Here is a 22,769-nt window from a genome sequence, read left to right as displayed (position 1 = left end):
CCCCATTCGAATCCCTACCCGACGTACGGACCACCGGAGTGGCTCACAATTTCTGCTATCAATAAAAGTCACGAGCGTCACACGGGAACAGACCCCAGCGTCGACATCCTCCCAAACGGGAGTCGGTTGATTCTCTCCGGCACGCGATTATGACACCCTTTCCGCATCTTTTACATTGCATGATGTCGAACGCGCGTTTGCTCCGTGCCCTCGAGACAGGGTCTTATCTGCACGGCATCGTCGTCGACAGTCTCAGCATTACCCGAGCACCCCACCGCCGGCCGACGAAATGGGCCAATCCACGCCCTGTCACACACACAATTGAAATTCCCAATCCGTCTCCCCGGGGACCGCAGGCTTCGTTGGTGGGACGCGAATCCTATGCCGAGGGAGGAGGGATGGAAACATCACGGTGGCCGGCGGACGTGCCCCAGCGGTGCTCACGGTTGGCCGAAGACCGCGACAGTCCACCGGGCGCCTCTCCCGCTTCTGCGGCCTCGATGGGGCGCACTTCCACACGCAGTAGGTCAACCGCCCTCCTGGTCAGGTGCTGGGGAGGGGAGGGTGAATTGCCGGCGTGGGTGTCAGGGCCGTCCCTTCTCCCTCCTCACCCGAGGCTTCTTCTCCGCCCCCTCCGCGCGCGCAAGAGAGAGAGATACCCGCGGCCCCCTCCCTCTTCGGACGCGGGTAAAAGTGAAGTCCGGTCGTGTGCACGTCACGGTAGCCTCTTGTTCTCTCCGGCATTCTTCCTCCGCCCTCCCACCGTTGGGGATCTACCGAGAGAGAACTCACGGCTTTGGGGGAATGGTGGAGGAAGACAAGTGGGACAGCATTCGGCGCTTGGCCAAGCACCGTCCGGAGACTGCAAAACACTCCTCGGTGACGTACGGAGCCATGGCCATGGATATATCTCGGTGGACATGCCGGAGAAGTTGTGACGCGTCAGGAGTGCGAAATTTATTTGCGCGAAAAAAATGGCAAAACTGACCACGGCTCCTCTGACTGCGTACCTCAAGGACACATTTTGGGAATCGAAACAAAACTTTTAATAAAAATTATTTTCACCATCAACAGGCTACATTTATCGCCCTGAATATTATTTAATAGGTAAGAGTAAAGCTCGCTTAGCACCAAGCCTATTGTGGCGTGTGACAATGCGTGGTAAGGAATTCCATTCCGTACTTCGCCTATGGTTTTCCAGGAAGATCTTGTACCATAAAAATCGCGAAGCTCGGGTGATGCTTAGGGTCACCCGTAAAAGAACTCGGGTCCTCTGGTCAGGAGCATAGCACCCTATCCACTGCTCTATCAAGCCTCAGTTTTACTACAAAATGTTTTATATCATCAGTGACTTGACACCCTAGTCATTTAAGTTCTCAACTTCTGTGCGAAAGGTTTTATGTTCGGATCTTAGAGGTGTTTTTCCCTGCCAAGGTTATTCTCAGGTTTAGGATTCTGGTCTTACATGAATTTGGGGAAGGAAGATGATTAAGGTAAATCTGGTACTTTTACTCAAAAGCGGCATGGCTAACTATGAAGTGAGATCTACCATTATATGCTAATTAGCATTCGATTGTGCAATCGTGTTATTTTTTGTTCAATACTGATTCTCATGGTATAAAATCAATTTTATGTGGAGGCCTGCAAGGTTTGAAGTAAGTAATCAAAAAAATTTAGACTTGAATTTATTTTTACATAAGCTCCTTCCTTTTCACATATTAATAATTTTTTGTTGGTTCCTTTCATCTCGCTAATGTACTCTGGTATTATCCCGTAATCATTTTATTTATTATAAATACATCAATTGATTGGCTAAAATCGTTGCGGAAATGGGAAATACAATACCGGAATACTTTTTTATTTAAATTGATAAACGATATTAATATCGTTTATCACTAATAATAATAAAACGTATTGGGTCGAGATTGAGACTAGATAGATTCTTCGACTTAATTCCTCGTCATTTACATGAATTAATAAATCAACAACCATTTAAATTAACGATTATTAATCATGAATAATGATAATCGTATATATTTCAACTTTATGAGAAATCAAGCACCCAATAGACAATTCCGAAAGCATCATAAAAAATTATTTCTTTGAAGACAAAATGATTCCTTGCGCGAGAGTTCCTTATTTTATTGTAATTAATGACTATGTTTATAGTCTGAAATTCTAAATAATATGATTAAAATAATTCAGAACCACAGAAGCAACTGCTGGTATTTTATTGAAATTCCCGTATGCTTCATTTTTTTAAATGGAAATTACAATAATCTCCGAACAATTTAAAATAAGTTGAATTATAGCGTAGAAATATATTATTAATTGATACACAATTTTATAAAGGCACTGCAAATCTTATCCCCTCCCGATACCATCCGGGAATTTCATTTAGAAAATATAAGCATTATTTTGTAATAAAATGTAGAATACTAGTCCAAAAAATTATCAATCTCCAATTTTCTCCTAAATTATCTTTTCTATCTATGAAAATGGCCTCATAACTACTCTATGCCAATTCTATTTCTTATCGCTCTTCATAAAAATTAGCATGGATTTCTGTCATTTTTAAGGACTTTCATGGTTAATGTCAAGTTTATTCTTTTCACGAACAATATCCTGGCGTTATTTTTATTTCATTAGGTAGAGAATAATGTCATAAGATGTGAAGTAGAATACTTTACCCCATTTTACTTTTTTCTAAACTGTCTTAGTTAAAATTACCTTCTTTGTGTTAGCAAACTTTTGATATTCTCCCCCTTTTTTCGTATATACCTAATTAAATCCTGATTTTACAAACTTTTCATTTTCAATTAGCAGTGTATTTTATGAGTAACTCAACTTTTGAAATTGTATATTTTTACTTCACTAATGTTAATGAATTTCTGTATGTGAAATAAAAATTGAAATTTATCTCGCAGTTTGAGATAATCCGGTTGTTCTAACACTTTCCAGCCATAAAATTTCTTCTTGGTTGTGCTCAAAGGTATTAAACAAAGGATCAACTCGGCTCCAAATTCCATTCGAAGTTTCCCAGAATTTAGAATTTATTGAGAATCAATTACATTGCATTGGCAATGCTCGTATGGAAACCGTTAAGAAACTCATTTCGATTGTCAGTTCTTTTGATTCATTTTTCACGCCCTAGCCCGCCACGGCGTTGACGATTTCTTGGGCGCTTGTCTTTGTTAGGCGGATAAAAGCTACACCACTCGGATTTCTTTTCTACTACAGTAAACTAGCTCGCCTATCAGTTCTTAAAGGTGTAGATGACCTTATTGCTGAGCAGTGGAGCGTATGCCATAATGGTTACTGTTCGACGGAAGACGCTGAGTATTGACTCCCCAGTTTTCAATGCTGTGAAGTTACTTTCGTTTCCCTGCCACACGTCGACCGATTGATTATCAAGTGGCGAGATATTAAGTAAAGATCACATTTCCAATTGACGCACTTCATTTTAAAACATTAGAAATCCCCCATTATATTTCAAGGGTAAGTAAATAAACAACTCGCAAAACTGGATAGAGGCAATTATAATCCTGCAACTTATTTCACTTCTTATATTCACCCCTTATTTTCTACATATCCAGACATTTATTCCATTTATTTCCAAGTTATTAATAGCCGGAAGCAAAGCAGTCTTTTGTTTGCTGTCATAGCCAACGAGTAACCTCTTGGACTACAGCATCATCATTTTGAAAACTTCGACCACACAGATGATTTCTAAGGGGCTGGACAGATGAAAATCAGTGGAGGGTTAGTCGGGACTGTACGATGGATGCTCCAAGCATTCTCAATGTAATGTGCATTACAGCTCCTGTGTTTTTCTTGACCAAGTTTGCGAATTGTTTATTGACTAACCCTCGGACTTCTCATTGGCGGTATGTCCTTTCTCATATATCAACAATCAACTCGCTACATAGTATTTAATTACTCAGAAGGTTTTAAAAGTTATTTTAAATGTGCTCAAATCTCTCTTAACTTTGGGAAACTAACCGCGGTTGACACAATCGACTCCTTGGTTCCCACCCCCTCATGTTCATCTCAAAAGCGTATTCAGGCGGGCGTTAGACTCAACAGCACGCTCTTAATTCTCAATGGAGATGCAAAAGCTCATAGCTTGAGATACATTTTCCATTTATAACACTAGTTGACTCAAATTCATTTATGAAGGTATTTCCAGGAGTATATGACTTCAACTCTGGGTGAAACCACTTATAGTCTATGTGTATAGTTCACAGTGCGAGAAGAATTCCCTACACCATTCAAGGTGACGAGATAATACACGTTATATTTTATTCCCTGACCCACTCGCTGTTTAGATATTTTACTTACCACCCAACGAGGAAGGCAGCGGCGATAGCTTAGAAATTGTTTTTGATAGCGTTGAATGGCAAAATTTCCATGCTATCAGCTTTACCCATGCTCAGTCATTACAATCAAGAAGTAAATATTGTTTATGACAGTATCTCTCACGTTTATTTTCCTGGAATAAGTTCTATATAACTTTCAATTGCGAAATAAGCACAAATTAATGGTGTAATTTTATCATCAGAATGTGCCAACTTTAAATGCACCGAAAAAAATAAACGTACAGTATTCATTCCACGAAAAAGCATCATTATTATTGAATTATATAAATATGAAATGGGAACGCAATATATCTTAAATCGTATCCTGTCCATGTTTAAGCTATTATTTGTAAATAAATTGCATACCCGTAAAAAAATATTAAGTTATTGAAGTTTTCAAATACTTTCCATGGGTGACTAATATATCTTCTGTTCAGATCGTCTTTATATGTATTATAATATTTGCGGAATGAACCATTATGTTCAATTTATGTTCAACTTCAAAGCAATTCCGTGGAAGACAGTTAATCTAGTAAGTTTCACCTCTATTTCTAAATAATGATGAGAAGAATGTTTAAAATGATCATTCCTACGTAGAAGCCTGTGCTCAAACTTGCGAACGCAGGAAAATGCCAATTGAAGTGCCCAAGCAGAAGCAGAAACCGAAAGTACACTCGTGGGTACCTGTTAGAAACTCAAGACGGGGTTTCTCGGGTCGGTTCGCAGTGGCCGGAGGAGGGAGAAGCGTGCGGGAGGATGAGAGATGGCATAGCCGGGTGGAAACGGTCGCCGGGGCGGGCAAGGAAGGGGAAGAAAACTAAACTCTCGCGGTGGGGGAGCGGAGGGTTAACCCTGGCACCTAGGCACGCGTACGTAAACGTTGCGTCCGCCTTGACGTCACGGGTGTCTATATAAAGAGGGGCCACGGGAGGAGTGGGGGAAGTACGGCGGTCACAAAAAGGAAGACGCTCTCGGGTCGACCCACGCAGATACCTCCCGGTGACACACGGGGAGAGACACGCGAGGTTAAGACCAATATCATCCGACGTAAGAGGTAGGGGGGATATCCAGAGCCGCGGGTGACCAGTAACCCTCGTGGCCGCCAACCCGTAGACCGGTTGAATTTCTCCCAAAAAATCACAAACGCCCGCGTAAGGAAATAAAACATCCCGGAGACTTCAACGACCGGCACGGGACTTTGGTTTTTGTTCGGGGAAGGAGGGGCTTGGTCTCATGAGCCGCCACTAACCCCCACCCGTGCAGATCGCGAAAGGCGAGGTCGCGATCATTCACTCGCTCACGGCACACCGCTAGTGGGTGTCTTGGGTGGCGGCCGCAAACCAGATCGCCGCTATCCCGGCCGTGCGTGCCTCCCTATCGAGAGGAATATTCCGCGAGTGATCGCCCAGATCCAAGTGTGCGAAACATGCCCATGAAGAAGGTGCGAAAACTCTCCGGCGTGGCACTTGAGCTTACAGATCCCACGGCACGGTTCAGGGTCAACAGGGTTGACTCCGTGGCCGCGGGGATGCACCACAGCAACCTCGGGGCCCTGGTGGAGGAGGGCAACGGGCATGCCAATAGGGCATTTAGCGACGACGAGGACGATGATGGCAAGGGTTGTTGCAGGGAAGAGGAGGAGGAGGCCAGGGACGCGGTGGCCATGGAATTGCCGGCCATCCGCAGGATGTCGTCCGCCTACCAGGGGACCATCACTGGGATGGGCGGAGGGACCCAGTATGGCGGAGCTCTGGTGCAAATGACCCGGGAGGCCCTGCCGCGGCTGGACAATTACCGAAATCTCATGTCGATCGCTTCTGGAAGGGACAAGAGGCCCACACTGGACGAGTTGTTATCTAAAGACGACTTACGTAAGGTGAGTTTAATGGTAGTATTTCCTCGCGGTGTGGATTTAGGTCAGCGCCGAAACATCGCATTAATTCCCTCCCCGAGAGGTATAAAGAGAGGAGGCCAATGCGATTCTGCTCAGGCGACGTGTGCGAGGTGCACCGAGTACATTTTCTTCCGACTTTTACATCCCGCCATGAAAATTAACAACGGGATTGGACCGGTAATAATTTGAGTAATCGGAAAAGGAAAGAAGGTGTAAAGTGGAGAGAAAGTGAGGGAAAGACTTTTTTCTTGCACTGGACTGACCGCATGTTGACTACTCGTCAAGTATTTGGGTCCCGCTCTTGACAGTCACGGCCGCAGTAGGGGAGAATGTTCCGCTGATGGACTGCCAAACTATCGCTTGGAAAATTTGGAGCCGACTGCGACCAGTTAACACGGTGTCCGTGCGCCTCATGGGGATATTACGATTGCATCAACTTGGTGACTCCTGAACTGACCACAATTATGAACCAGAGTGAGGTAGACAACGAGCCTAACTATTGGAATTGTCGAGGTGGGTCGTCTGTCAATAAATGTTCTGACAGGAGTTTGGGAAATGGAAGGGAAAATAAGCTCACTGAGATACTTTTTTGGCAAAAAAATAAACCGTAAACATATATAAATTCATTATATAATGTTACTTAAGCTGTGAGCTATTATAGAACCCTGTTACTATCAAGTAACTACGTTTTTCAAGGTTTATTACAGAAAAATATTTTTTTAATGTCATATCTCATTTAATATCGTGGCCTAAATGAGAACTCTCAGGTCGTTTTTAAATTTGAGCGTGGCAGAACTTATTCAGTGGTAAAATTTAATACCTTTTTGTTTTATATTACATTATTCAGAAGTAGGTGACATACTCCTCTATTGATTCAACTATTTTCAAAATATTATATTTCGTAACGAAATATTTCTGTCCGTTATATGGATAATACAGTTATTTCGTGTGATGATATTAACATAATTTTGTGATTTAACAAAATTATGAGAATATAAATTTAATAAAATGGCCGAAGGAAAGCGCGATAGTGAGTTTGAAGAAGATTTTTTTATAATGAACGTGATTTTAGCCCAGTCGAATGAATGGAAATTTCCTGCATTGTCAAAATATGCGCTGAGAGTAAAGAAGCGCCGTTGCTAAATGCGTCCGTTACGACGAGTGGATCACCGTTGATAGTAATTAGTGTTTGCTTTCATAACTGCTTTCAAATGAGTTCAAATTAGTCGCTAAGATCGTTAAGTTCTCGCCTCTAGGGACGGTTGTTGCTCAAAGGATTTCCCAATAAAGAAATACGCACACGTTTAATATTTCCCTGAACCTTTTTAATCTTCAACTCATTTAAAAACTTTTCGTTTATTGAAATTTTTATTCCGTGCTTAAAAACCCATAGGTTTTAAAATATTTCATTAATAAGTAACGGGAGTGGAAAAATTTAACTAAAAATCCTATCAAGTTGACAAACGTCAACCTACAGTTAACTTAACTTTTAAGTAGGATAATCCCTTGATATTCCTAGCGCAAAAGTACGTCTACATGCAATTGGTTTTTTTCTTGAGATTAGTAGTCACAAAAAAGGATATAATTATTTATAAAAATTTCAATTTGCCTCGAACAGATTAAATATAATTTATTTGTTTAATTATTATTTTTTCAGAACCCTCTCATTTAAAATATGATCCATAATATTACCTCTGCAGCAATTATGCCCTGCTTGCTAATTTTGCTAAGGATTAATTTTCAAGGGAGTACTAAACTGAATACTCCCAATAATACTGAAAAGAGTACTACAATACTAAATATTAGTGGCTAGCAGGAATCCCAAACCTAACGTTCGGGGCAGTAGTGAGCCACCATTTCCAACATAAGTCGGCAGCAACAGTTGTTCAATTTTCTATTTTAAATTTGCAACTGTAAATTAAATGTACAAATAAAATCCAAATAAGTGGGCATACAGGATGGAGAGAAATACATTCAGGTGAAGTCAGAAGGTTATTCTAATACGAACATACATTTGCGGGTCACTTTTAGTCACTTACAAAATAAAGACAAATTAAACGCCAATATACTCCAGGAGAAATACTAACGGATGGATGCGATAGGCAGAGGTTTTCATAAAAAATAATGTATGATTTGAAGTAAACAGTAATTAAACCTGAATCTTCTGGATACCAAAATTCTAGCAGGTAGTAAATCAAATTTCGAAACGCAAGGTGGGATTTTAACAAAACCTCCTTATTAAGCTCCCGGAACAGATACTAGAGCAGTTATCATGGCAATTATTATTGTTTAAGCTCCTTGCTCAGTTTTTATTGGCATATGAAAATCCTTGTGTTAATATTTTTTCCCAAATCTGTTACTTTGGATCACGCAATAAAGAGTGCAGGCTTCATGAATGAAAAATATGGGTTTTATTTAAAATTGAATTCTCAGGCAATTGAAATCGTACCGCGCATTACATTATCCATCCCCAAATTATCCTAACAGGAGATTACAGATGAATACTAAATTTTCTTACCCTATTGCTGGAGATTATATAGCATAGCATAGCAAGGCGAATAAATTGACTCGTGTTATATTAATTTAATTTCAAAAAATGGCCTAATGTTACGGATTTGTTTAATATTTAATAAGTATGCCGATAAACTGTCTAAATATTTCGTTATGAGGCGAGTTTTAGAAGTGGATAACTTCAAATTCTTTTTTTGAGAAATCACCAGACAATTTGGATAATCACTTAAATATGTATTTAAAAATCCATTTTTTAATGCTCACGAAGTTAGAATCAATGAGCACTAAGTGATTTTGTGTATTTTAACCCTTATATGCATACTTCAACGATCAGCATATATGTGCATACAATCATTTACAGTTTGGAGACTCGCTGTTTTGGAAATCGGTTTTGGAGTTTAGCTAATGTTAAACTTGAAGCATTTATCACTACATTTTTTGAAATGCCAGAGATAAACATAATTTCAATACACTATGCTATGATTTACCACTGAATTTGCATCACTTCAAGTTAAATGGTATTGTTCCCCAGCGTAGCGCTATAGTTTATCGATAAATTCGTAATAAACATATTGTAAATTCAAAATGGTGCATCCCTTTCTCATTTACAGTGGGTTGAAGTAGCGACTTAAGTACTGCCTTCCAGCAAAGACAGTTCAAGTTTTATTAATGAGTGCTGTAGTTCTTTTTTCTTTCATATCACCATTTTACCTTTAAACTGCCTTATCCCAACTACTTGCATATTTTGAAAAGCAAAAATTAAATAAAAAAGTAAAAATCAAAAAGATCAATATTTTTGCACCATTTCAATTTTTTCGTCCATGCTTGGTGTTTTTAATGCAATATTTCCATCTCCATTAAAAAAAAGTATTTTGAATCCACTAAAACTAAACAAAGTCATACCACAAGTGAATTTTTGAGGAGTATGGTGGTGGTGATGGTGTATGGTGGCATTTAAAATATTAGCAGCATTATACGAGGGTCATCCGGAAAGTAGTACCCGTTCGTGCCGCATGAAGTGCTGACGACGCGAGTAGCCGCTGGACGAGGTCAGATAGCTTCAGTGGCTTGTCTGCCTTCTCTGAGCCAAGTTGCGTGACGCTAGCATTGCCTGTGTTGTTTCTGTGATTGTTTACAATGTTTAAAAAAATTGAGAACGCCGCCAGTTGTGAAGTGAGGGCAGTGATTAAATTCCTCAATGCAAGAAACGTTCGCCCATGTGATATTCATCGCCAATTAAAGGAGGTGTATGGAGACAATGTAATGGACGAGTCGTCTGTTCGGCGGTGGTGTCGCAACTTCAACATGGGGAGGAGGAACACACACGACGATGAGCGTTCGGGGAGACCGTCTGTCCTTACAGACCAACTGGTGAGCTCAGTTGACGAATTCGTGAGGAACGATCGGCGCGTCACAATTGATGACATCTGTGAGCATTTTCCCAATGTTTCTCGAACAATTTTTCATGAAATTGTTAAACACCATCTGCATTATGCAAAAATTTGTGCAAGATGGGTCCCTCGCGTATCTCAATGAGCTGGCGGCGAAGGACTATGCAGCAGGAATACAGAAACTTGTCACACGTTATGACAAATGCCTTAATTTGCTTGGAGATTATGTTGAGAAGTAGTTTAAAGTATCCTCTTTCAAATAAAATTTTTTATGTTTGTTAATATTTACTTTTGTGTCTTTATTTCACGAACGGGTACTACTTTCCGGATGACCCTCGTAGGAGGTACCGGACGTGAATTGGAAAAGTTATCAATAACATTATTTATAGTTTCATAACGACTTCCTCCAGAATATTTCTCGCTATATTCACGTGTTTTTCTAATATGGAAATTTATTGGTTCGTCCTAGAGCTTTGCATGCCGGAAATACTAATAATGTTTCATGCAGAGAACTCTCACAGAGGACGTCTAGCCCAATATTTTACGAAATACTATTTATTTAACAGGAACTACTTTTGCAGGGCATTTTTCGTGGTTCAGCTGATGTTTACAAAAAATATGTTACTTTGGAAAATTTTTAGAAATATTGAAATGTCATGTGAGGTGCTTTTAGTAGAATTGCAAAGGTAAGAATATATTTAACGTATAAATACGATGAAGTTATGCTAAGAATATTCTCAAGTTCTTCTTAATTTTCCATTAGCATGGGACCCTTAATAATGGTGATTTTGTGGGAACATGATGGCCGAGGGAAGATTAGGGAAATCACAATGGGCGAACAAAAATGTGTATTTTTTGATAATAAAGAAATTATTTTGATGCCACAGTACATCTTCAAGTGAAAGGAGTATATAAGAACCCGAAGAGTGACGAACAATCTACAATATTTATGAAGATATTCAAGCAAATTTAATTGCTTGAATGACAACTAGTGCCTCAGTTTAGTTCTAAAACAATATGCTCGACTTCCTACCATATGAAACGTCTTTTCTCTCCTTCTATCATACTAAACAAGCCTATCTAGAATTACCCCTTCAATAAGCATCTGTCTGGAATCTCTTCAACATCCCAGCATCTTCAAAAATTTCTTATTCCCACTTTTTGCGAAGACTTCAATCCCCTTCTTTGAATTTCCCCAAAAATCCTCTCACAAAGCAAAATTATTAATTTATTTATATTCCTTCCACTTTATTGAACTAGTTATTTTTTAATTTTTATTTAACCCTAGCAATATTTAGTTATAATACAACATTGCCATTAATAATATAAACTTCCTAATATCCTCTTTGTATCTCGTACCAGGACACAGCACATCAGTTTCCTCCTATTTCAACAGCTCGTTTTTTAATGAACTTTCTCAAAATTTCGCAAATTCATGAGAAATTTAGTTTAACCTCCTAAAATATTCGGTAAATTGGTCAGCCTTCGGTGATATTGCTAAGATGAATTTGCCCTTTAGTCGCATGCTGCTTCGGAACTCGAAAAAAGATATTTAGTCCCACTCCAAAAAAAGGCATTTTTGCGTACATAGATTCACCAATAATTAGTATTAATTCATGTTTTGAAATTACCTATTAAAAATTATCGATTAACTTAGAAGGAAATTTCGAATTTATAAAATGATTCCTCACGTGCTGATGTTTTTGCTCATATTTTTTCCCCAATAGAAAACAATTACCAGTAATCAAATAGCACACTCACATTTATTTCGCTTCAATATTGTGTAGTTCTGTTTGATCATGATCATGCATTACAATTTAACTGTTAGCTATAAGCAAAAAATGTTTAGTACTTTTGGGGTAAATGACCTAGTTTTGCATGAAGAAAAACTCTGCCGACTCTTGGTGACTCACGGGATCTGATAATCTAGTTCAGAATTTGAAATTTATATTGTCGCCGCGTTATTATTTTCTTCTTACACCCCTCCTGCTCTCCATCTGGCGTTTCTGAATCAGAACGTCAAAGAAATATAGCCGTCGTTTAAAAATTTTATAGCCTTGGATATGAATCTGTCGTAAACCTCTTGCACAGAGGACGTCTTATTACAAGTTTTCATTTGTCTCTTGCAAAATATTTTTGAACTTTGGCGTCATTCTTATGCGGGAAGGAATCCGCCCTCTCATTTTAATATAATCGTACTTCAATGCTCGCCGACCACAGCGCGTGCCACGCCTGAGGGCGGTTCCTCTCTTTGCTTTATGTTTCCGCGGAAAATCGTCGTAAATAAGAAAATCTTTTTCTACGCAGTAAACGCAGAGCGTACAAGAATTATCGTAAATATCCATTTTTTTAAACATTGCCATTCCACGGTGTTCAGGTTTCACGCATAGTGTGAAGACAGAATTCCATTAAAAATCTGGAATAAAAAATTATTCTTTCGCCTGTTTTTTCGGGATGGCAAAGTCATGCCTACTCAGTATACGTATTATAACATCTACCCTGTTAAACGAGAATTATATAGGATAAAATAAGACAAGAAGGTCTTTAAGATAAGTCAGAAGAGAGGGTTTTTATGTTGGGGATATCAAGACTTTGAGAAACACAATATTTTGATCATAGCAGTAATGTTAGGGTCACGATCGTCCAAGAGCGCACGTCAAGTGTACAATTTCGTGGGCCATTAGGGGAAAGTGTTATTATTTCAAAGTCTCCCTTGGTAGAGGTCCAACACGTTAAATCATTTTATAACCCCAACGTAATGTATTCAAACTTGATCTCTCAACTTGCCTGACTACATGGTAATTCACGGATGAATCCCTGTTGAAAGTCCCCAATTAAAAATTAACTCCTCAAACTAGAAGACAGAACTCATGTGTAATATATTTTAAGTAATAACGTCATCAAAAGAGCAGAAATAAGAAAAGATGACGTCAGCGAAAGTGCGTGGGGAAGGCCACCCAAACGCGGCGGTTAGACAGGAGATCAAAAATCAGAATGCATTGTGATGTGTACGTATTTACGAAACCTTAGTAAATAAGAGTGAGTAAATCACTATCAAATACATCAAATGCAGTAATAGTATCCATATTAATTGTTGAAAGAGCCAACATTCTAAAAACGAATTTCAGTTGCTAGTATGTAACGGTACAATAGAACAAAAAATAAAACAGGTAACACATAACACATAGAGGAAACTTAGTAGGTTATTTGCGCTTTCGGCCTTCTCCGAGGCATTCTTCAAATACGACTCCAAGACTTTCACACGCCTGTAGTACAGAATTGTTGTTAACTACAAGTAAGACTTCATGAATATACATAATTATTTATTTAAAAATAAAAACAAAGAAACGCAAAAAAGAAACACACCTATTACGAAATTTCAGTGAAGATACCACCTTTATTAAGGGAGAGAAGGGAGTTCCTGATAATGAATATATATATATATATATATACATATATATACTCGTATTTATGTGTATATGGCTGTGTGTTTTAGTATGTATATTGTATAATTGTGTATATATACATATAAACATATACGTATGCATGTATATTATATACATACAGATATATACCTTTACATATATGTATATATATATATATGTATATATATATATATATATATATATATATATATATATATATACATACGCTCTTGTGATCCGTTCGATTCCGCCTTCCCCACCTCTATTGTGTTCGTCCTTTATGTGTGTTCCTATCCCTTTTCCTTAGATATGTTTCTGTATATATGAGTATTTATTCGCCGTTTGGCGGGATTTCGTGTTTGAATGTATATATATATATATATATATATATAGGGTCATCCGGAAAGTAGTACCCGTTCGTGAATTAAAGACACAAAAGTAAATATTAACAAACATTAAAAATTTTATTTGAAAGAGGATACTTTAAACTACTTCTCAACATAATCTCCAAGCAAATTAAGGCATTTGTCATAACGTGTGACAAGTTTCTGTATTCCTGCTGCATAGTCCTTCGCCGCCAGCTCATTGAGATACGCGAGGGACCCATCTTGCACAAATTTTTGCATAATGCAGATGGTGTTTAACAATTTCATGAACAATTGTTCGAGAAACATTGGGAAAATGCTCACAGATGTCATCAATTGTGACGCGCCGATCGTTCCTCACGAATTCGTCAACTGAGCTCACCAGTTGGTCTGTAATGACAGACGGTCTCTCCGAACGCTCATCGTCGTGTGTGTTCCCCCTCCCCATGTTGAAGTTGCGACACCACCGCCGAACAGACGACTCGTCCATTACATTGTCTCCATACACCTCCTTTAATTGGCGATGAATATCACATGGGCGAACGTTTCTTGCATTGAGGAATTTAATCACTGCCCTCACTTCACAACTGGCGGCGTTCTCAATTTTTTTAAACATTGTAAACAATCACAGAAACAACACAGGCAATGCTAGCGTCACGCAACTTGGCTCAGAGAAGGCAGACAAGCCACTGAAGCTATCTGACCTCGTCCAGCGGCTACTCGCGTCGTCAGCACTTCATGCGGCACGAACGGGTACTACTTTCCGGATGACCCTCGTATATCCATATATGTGTGTATATATATATATATATATATATATATATATATATATATATATATATATATATATATATATATATATATATATATATATATATATATATATATATATATATATATATATATATATATATATATATATATATATATATATATAAAATATATATATATATATATATATATATATATATATATATATATATATATATATATATATATATATATATTTTTTTTTTTTTTTAAATATTTTTGATATTATAAATTAAACCTGTTACTCTATAAATTATTGGCAACGGAAGAAGATTCCAAGATAATTTGGTTCACCTTATGGCTTACTGCTCCATTAATTCATTACTTTTTGGGAACCGCAAATTCATAACTCAGGTTTCCTGATCAGTGCATTTTCATTGCGAAACATTGGTCTACACTTTACACCCTTTATTATTAATTTGCAGAAGTTTGATTCATTTATTCATTTTGGTTGCCTCGAATAACTTTGAGCAAGGTAAATATGTAAAAAGGGACTGAACAAAATTCCCGAGCTTTGGAGCGTATTTATTTTTTATTTTCTTGCAGAAAAATCGCATTTTAATGATAATTAAGTAAAATGCCAATTTTTACTTTAAAAAAGCTTAATTTCATTTGTTAGATAGTTCATAAGGCTGTAATTTGAATCCTGCTGAACAAGGATATGTACTGCATTTTGTTCAGATATATTTCCAAATTATGAAGGGGTGAAGGAAAAACAAGTAGTAATATTCATGGCACACCTATTCTATTGTACTGAAAAATATACGCCTCTCTGTTTCTGATCAGAGTTGCGAACGATTCTCTCAAAACAGTGAATTGGTTCGAATTGACAGTCTTTTAGGAAAGGTGTCAAATGTGAAATTGGATTCACCATTTAACGTCTATATGTTAACTGACATCTTTAGCTCGGATTTTCTCAAGATAACCAACCAATAGAGAGTTGCGTAGCATACTAGAAAATACAAACACCCCAGGAGTACAGTAGGTAAACATTTCATTAATAAAGGAAACATTTCTTCATTCTTATAGAAGTAGAGTATTTGTTTCGCGGTCTGCAGAGTCGTAACAAGAGCTCATCACTTCTGCATAATTATTAATGTAGAACATACGTGTTATTTTAAATATAAATAACAATTATATGTAGTATATCGCTAATTCAAATTAAGAGTTCCTCACCAAACTCTCTCGTAATAACTTGACTTGCGCTAAAGAAAGTGCATGTTAGTATTTTTTAGTTTTTTTGAACTAAAGCTCAAATTTTGACGGTATGGCGTATTAATTAAAGAGCTCGGCTACTACCCCGAGAATTCGGGTTCAATTCCCAGGGATTATGTTTGCTCCAGGCTTCACCTATACTTTTCGATTTTTTGACGCCCAGAGAATTCATTGGTAATCGCAGCAATGAAGAGATATTATCTACAAGTTTTTACGGAGAAACAGGGTCATATAAATATCCTGTTTTTTGCCTCTCAGCTTTCACTTGAGACTTTTTTAAGAAAATTAATATAGAATAGGGACCAGTTAAAGTAATATGATCTCTCAAAGTATTGTTTGAAAATTTCAATGCATCGAACAGAATTTTTATCCAAAATTCCATCCCGTTTTATTTTTACACTACTCCCCGTTGAATTTCCCGGGCAAAACGGTGATATTATTTTCCCATACTTCCTCTTTCAGTAAAATAAATGCTGAGAATATTGAAATACATAAACTGAAACACGTAAACAATGCATCGAATTGAAAATGACGGTCTGTTTAATGGAATAATAGATGCCAATGAAAAATATTAATCCCTAGCCAAATATTTTTAACCCTCCAATGGGACACGACTGGTTTTGGTTTTCTTGGGGGTGGGGTTGAAGTGTCTATGCATTCAACCTTCATCTTTACAAGCGGAGTAGAGTACTGAAGATGCTGGAGCGATATTCCATAATCCCGCATGCAAAGCAAACGACCAATGGATTATTCCATTTAGAAGTGATCTTTCAGTTATGCCTTACCTCCTGTAAAAATAAATATCTTCCCATCGGTGACAAAAATTTTTGCTGCTGACGCTCACTTAATAACCTCAAGTTTCTCCAATCCATACACGCATTTCAACCAAGGCAGCTGGTTTGGGATACGGTTGGGACTGTTGGAGACTAAACGCAGAGAGAGATAAAGTAAAAAGCGTAAACGCCATAAAAAATTGTAATCTATGTAAAACATTTTTCTAGTTTGAAAATGGATTGGAGTCCCATGAGATAAATCTCAATCAAACCGTTCATCAACGACAGCGGATATCAACCTTGATATTGATTTGACGAATTATGTCTGCCCCCCTAACCTCATCTATTTGTAAATTCGTCATGTCTTCATATTTTTTGCTCTTATGTCTGCCATTACCTATTTCACGCTTCACAGCCAGGGATAATATTTTTTAATTCGTTTAGTCCCCTTTTCCTTCCTCAAGCGTCTTCAACTTGTTATTTAAATTTGACTGACTTGATAAATCCTTCTTTTTAAGAACTAATCAGCCACTTTTCTGATTATTTTCTCTCTTGTTGAGCTCATTAGAAATTATTTTTAATGCTCCCTATGCGCTAATCTCTTCCATCCACTCAGTGTTCAACCCGAAGGTCGATTACGAATGTTGAGGGTGGAGCCATCCGCAAACACGCAATAAGGCATGTGCAACCAGCAAATTAAGAACACTGAGGGGGTCAGGGAGTGAGGGAGTCCCTTCCCTTACGATTGTAGATTATCTCATCCCTGGGATTCTTAGGTAAGGTCATTTAATGGAATCACCGGGATTTAAGCTCATGACGCCTCGGCCATTGGTCAGTCTGTAACCACAAGTCACACCATATTATTTCCCAATTTCTTCTTTTCTCTCATCATTACACCCGTCGGGGAGTGAGACCTCTTGGCCTATTTTCTTTATTTATTTAAAATTCATCCAAAAACAGTCACGGTCAGACCATTTACATTGGTTTACAAGCCCGAAACAGCAACAAAGGAAATCAAAAATACCAAACCCGTAGATGGGGGGAAACTCACCTGAGTGGGAATTGAATCCAGAGAGGGAGGAAGTCTTCCCGCCATCGGGTCCCGCAAATTTGCTTTTATGCAAAGTATATTCTTCATCAACCTCTAACTGCCAGTACTCCTGGTTTAATTCTGGCGGTTTTACTTCCGAAATAAGGTAAACCTTTTACGTTTGGCGTATTCTGATTGTCTATTTTTTCTTTGTATTACTTTCTACATCCCCAGACAACTACCATGCTTTGTTTTGATTCCATGGATCTTGCCAGTGAAACTAATTTCACTTTAATTGAGAAAACTATGAGTTAATTTGTTTAGTTTAAAATTAAATATTTTTCGTGGAATTCTCCATGGTAAACGAATGTTTTCTCATTCTTCATTGAGGTGCTGTTCCGTCGATATCAGTATGCAAGGCACGGTGAATTCTTTACTCACTTGCTCGTGAAAATACAGATAAGTGCACCGAGATTCCTCAACCTTTCCCTTCACGTACTTCTGGCATACACTCCACGAAGAACATGTATATCCTCTTTGAATTCATAATTGGCCCCCTTACCAGATCTTTGTAGCGTTTTGAAGGTATGGCGGCAGTCTTTATTGCTATCCTTTCTATATCGTTTATTCAAGTGCAAGGGTCTAAATTCTTATTCGATTCCGGGTCTCTCGACTGAATCCATTAGTAAGCGGAATCTAAGGTTTTTTTCCAAATTTTCTTGCAGATTGAAAGCTATGGTAAGCAAAGTCTACGAGAAAATAAATCGTAAAATATTAGCTCAGGATAAAGCCTTCTCCAGTTATCTATGCATCTTACTTAAAACTTCAATCAACGGTATTGTAATGCGCTTAAGATAAATACAGAGTAGCTCTATTAATAGGATAATCAGATAGTATATTAAATTCAAAAACATATTTTATTTCATCCAGATTATTTTCTACGAAAACATTTTTGTTAAAAAATAATTATGATGAATCTGTGCTAATAATTACGATTCGTAGGTATAAGGTAGCGTATTTATATATTTTCAAAAATAACTTTTCTACTTTAAAATATAAATAATGAAGAATCTTCTTAAGGAGAAATGAAGAAATAGGGTTTCCCTGCTAAGATAGATGCTATTTCTTAAATATTTTTACATTTCAAGAGAAAAATATGTTTTATCGTGGCGGGATTCTACCATAAAACTACGCGTTAAGTGACAGTATAGGTAACCATCTAGCAAAATAGATTTTTAAACGTCTCCATATGCTATTTTATCTGTGTGATTGGTACATCCCCAATGATGATAACTAAAACAACCATTCCTATAGCTCTATGCGCTAGAAAGCTATTTCGGGATCGATAGAACTCTGGCAATCGAGATATAAGAGGAGAAACCAAATTATTACCCGAAGTATTTTAAAAAATTGAGTTAAAATATGGATACGTACATTTACCATTTCCTTTTCACTATCCTTAGTGAAAATGAAATAAAATAAGAATTTATATATTTTTCTCGGAATATTCTCATTACTTAATTACGCGAGGTGTATGTGAGCGGTGTACTCGCAGTTTTTGTTAATACCTGCATATTGAATACCTTGTTTGCTTATTTGTCACTCAACAGCTTCGCTTTTAGGGTTTACGAGAAATTAGTGATAGATAGATACGTCACCGGATAAAATAATACGCCATAGTCCATAGGCTTTCTTACATTGTCAGAATTATTATAAATTTTCCACTTTTTCTTACACTGATACTAATGGAAGGGCCATATAATAATATTTAATCACCACAATGATGGAAAGTTATTGATTGAAAGAAAGATTGTTGGGAGAGGAGGGATCAAATTGTTGCCTCCACTCTCAGATCCTACGCTTCTCGTAGAATTTTAAACAAATGCATATTAGAATATTTTCGGATATATATCTCACTATTATGCAATATCCAAAAAACATTTTTTCCTTCAAAGAATATTTGATTTCTCTCAATTCTTGTTACTATCACTGAAAATTTGTGGTTTTATCAATGTTAAATCGTGAAAGAAATGGACGCGAAATTATTTTTAAGCAAGTTCGCTCGCAGCGTGTTTCTTAAAAACTTTCACGGAATCGCCGTTACTCAGGTTTGCGCAGGCTAGTCACGCCTGAGGAGAGCAAGTGTCTACCAATTCACCGCTTGCGAGGAAAACAAAGGAGGTCGGAACGAGAGGTAAGGGAAATTAATTCTCGCCTCCGCGGATTGCCATAACCCTGGATGTTGCCCAACACTTCAAAGCTACCCTCACACCCTCACCTCACCTATGAAAAAATATGCCGAGATTTGAACGATTTTATTTGAGTACAGAAATGCATCGGCAGATGAACGAATAACAATAACTTCACGCTCTCAAACAGCGACCAATAGATATGAAGTCATTAACGATAAAAGTTCATTCGATTTTTAATAGGATTCATATTTTGGATATTTGTTGGCAGTAGTCAACTGGTTTTAGGTAGGTTTTTGATGGACCCTGGAACTAAGCACTACTGTTCTCCTAAGCTCGAACTAACTTGAAAAAAATATCCTCAGACCAAATTTCAAGGTAGGTTTTGGACGGTTACAAACTTAACACTTTAACATTTCTTGGCTTTGCTCAACAGACAACTTGAACACACACTACAATGTCTTTAATTCTTCCAACTTTCTACCATTACTCATTCTGTTCAAAATGCCTATTCTTCTCCACCATTGCTCCTTGATTGATATTTGTAAATAACGCAAGCCTTGAGTATCATTTCATTATATCACTTACATGGTAATATAAACAAGGAAAATTTCTTCTTTATTCTCACTTAATTATTATTCGACCAATATTTTAATAAGTCATTCCCTATAGATGACAAAACATTGTTAGAGTTGTGCTGATATCCATTGTGAAGAACTGCATAGAAATGATATCAGGTGTTTGAAGCAAAGAGGTTAAGCGTTCAATGGAGGCTTTTAAATGTAAAAAGAGAGCAGTTGAGAAAATAAATCGGATTTATCGGAGGAAAAGAACGGAGTTTTAAATGTGATTGTTGGGTTTAGTGAGTAATTTCTGGATAAAATTCTAAAACGGCATGGGAAATAGGTGGAGGATATATTTTTGAATAGCGACCATTTGATTTGAATGCCGTGAAAGAACAGAGTATGTAAGGTAATCAGGAAAGAGAAACGAAGACATTTTTGAAGAAATATGAACTGAAAAGTATATTTGTAGGATATAGTCAATATTATACCTACCTATTATGAAATAGGTTCTATTTTTTAGAAAAAAATTTGACTGATAACTTATCCATGGTGATGATATAAAGACGAAGAATGTTCATCAAAAATTGTGCATCTGGCAAAAGGTTGTAGAAAACGTCACCATTTTTCATGTAGAAAAGATAGTGTTTCATTCAGTAGTTTATCTGAGACTAAAGAGAAATTGTATGATGTACCATATCTTTTCATTGTATTTCACCACTTAAGGTAGATTTTTGGACTTTCTCTACCCACTCTCATCTTCTACATATCGCAAGAACTTCCTTGTGCTCTCCCTAAATTACTTATCTCTTCATTTCTTCATAACTTCTACTGGCCTCAATATTGCCTGAAAAGCCTACTCTCTACCTTCCTTTACTCCACTTTCCAAACGTTCTCTCTAAAGAGAACACGACATCGTCACTTTTCAGTAATGAATATATTCTCACAATTTTTCATCACTTAGATATTATTATACTCGCCGCTTTTTAATAATTATGATTGAAGGTAAACAAGTCGCTGCTCGAAAAATTTGCCATATGGATTTAGACAATAATTCCCTGTCCTACCATATTTAGATATATAGTATTATATCCTTAATCCTATATTTTTCAATTTACTAAAACTTGTAGAGTAATTATATAATCATATATGATGATATACGATCTTGTCCCAAAAATTCATTTATTTACAGGCAGAGAACCAGATTCAGATTTTAGCGGCTAAATATACGCGGATACGATTTAGGGTAAATTATTGGTAGTAGCAAAAAACTTTTAGAAAAACTGCAACTTTGCTCCAGATATACTGGGTCGCGATTTTTTCGAAATTTCCTCTTCCGATAATTTAGTTTTAGTTAGAAATAGATACGAGAATAAAGATTTAGCCACTCATTTTGTAATCTGGCGCTGAAACCGAAAATCCTGTATTTCTCGACAGTTACGGTATTTTGATATTTTAATGACATATATATTTATATATATATATATATATATATATATATATATATATATATATATATATATATATTATTTTGGGTCGCAGTAGTCCAGGGGGTAGAGCGTTGGACTGCTGACCGGAGGGGCCCGGGTTCGATTCCCGAGCTAGGTACTCTGGGCACCTACAGCTCCACCCAAGCTATTTGATTTCTGGGAAACCATAATCGGCACATGGAAAGGAACTGGCTCCCCTACCCTGATGTGTGAATTTCACACGCCGTATAAGGCTTAGTATTGGGTGAACTCTGCCATCACCTACTAAACCGACCTTCGGGTTGATTGCTGTGTTTATGGTTTATATATTATTATTTGGTAACCTACCGGTTAAGGTAGGTTTTTGGATGGACACAGCTCCTAAAAAAATATTTTGCGGTTCCTATAAAACACAACATTACTCTACATCAGCATTTCCTAACCTCCGAGTACCTTCTTCCTCCCTTCATCCCGTCCAACGTCCCTATCTTGTCCCTTCCCTTTCCTCGTTTGCCCAACATTCTCCCCTCTAACACAGTCTTCAACATCCCATTGCCGGTCAATACCCCCTTCATCCACTTTTCCTACCTCCATAGGATTTCTCCCAAGAAACCACTTTCGTCGCCCACCATACCAAGTACTTCCTCATTTGTTTTCTTCTCTGTCCATCTCACACACACACACACACACACACACACACACACACACACACACACACACACACACACACACACACACACATATATATATATATATATATACATATGTATAACAGT

The 22,769-nt window shown here is 37.5% G+C and overlaps 1 protein-coding gene across 1 annotated transcript in view; it reads left to right on the top strand.

Annotated features, from left to right (window-relative positions):
• The first annotated feature begins 5,784 nt into the window (after positions 1 to 5,784).
• Positions 5,785 to 22,769, top strand: part of LOC139695292 (bumetanide-sensitive sodium-(potassium)-chloride cotransporter-like) — an 83,057-nt gene continuing 66,072 nt past the window's right edge. Inside the window, exon 1 of the mRNA XM_071593990.1 lies at positions 5,785 to 6,209. Coding sequence (XP_071450091.1) covers positions 5,785 to 6,209 — 425 coding nt within the window. The remainder of the gene's footprint in view (positions 6,210 to 22,769) is intronic.

The sequence above is a fragment of the Hetaerina americana genome, unplaced genomic scaffold (genome assembly GCF_022747635.1).
Source record: "Hetaerina americana unplaced genomic scaffold, ioHetAmer1.1.p SCAF_6, whole genome shotgun sequence".
NCBI classification, from domain to species: domain Eukaryota; kingdom Metazoa; phylum Arthropoda; class Insecta; order Odonata; family Calopterygidae; genus Hetaerina; species Hetaerina americana.
This window is presented reverse-complemented; position numbering and strand designations above follow the sequence as displayed.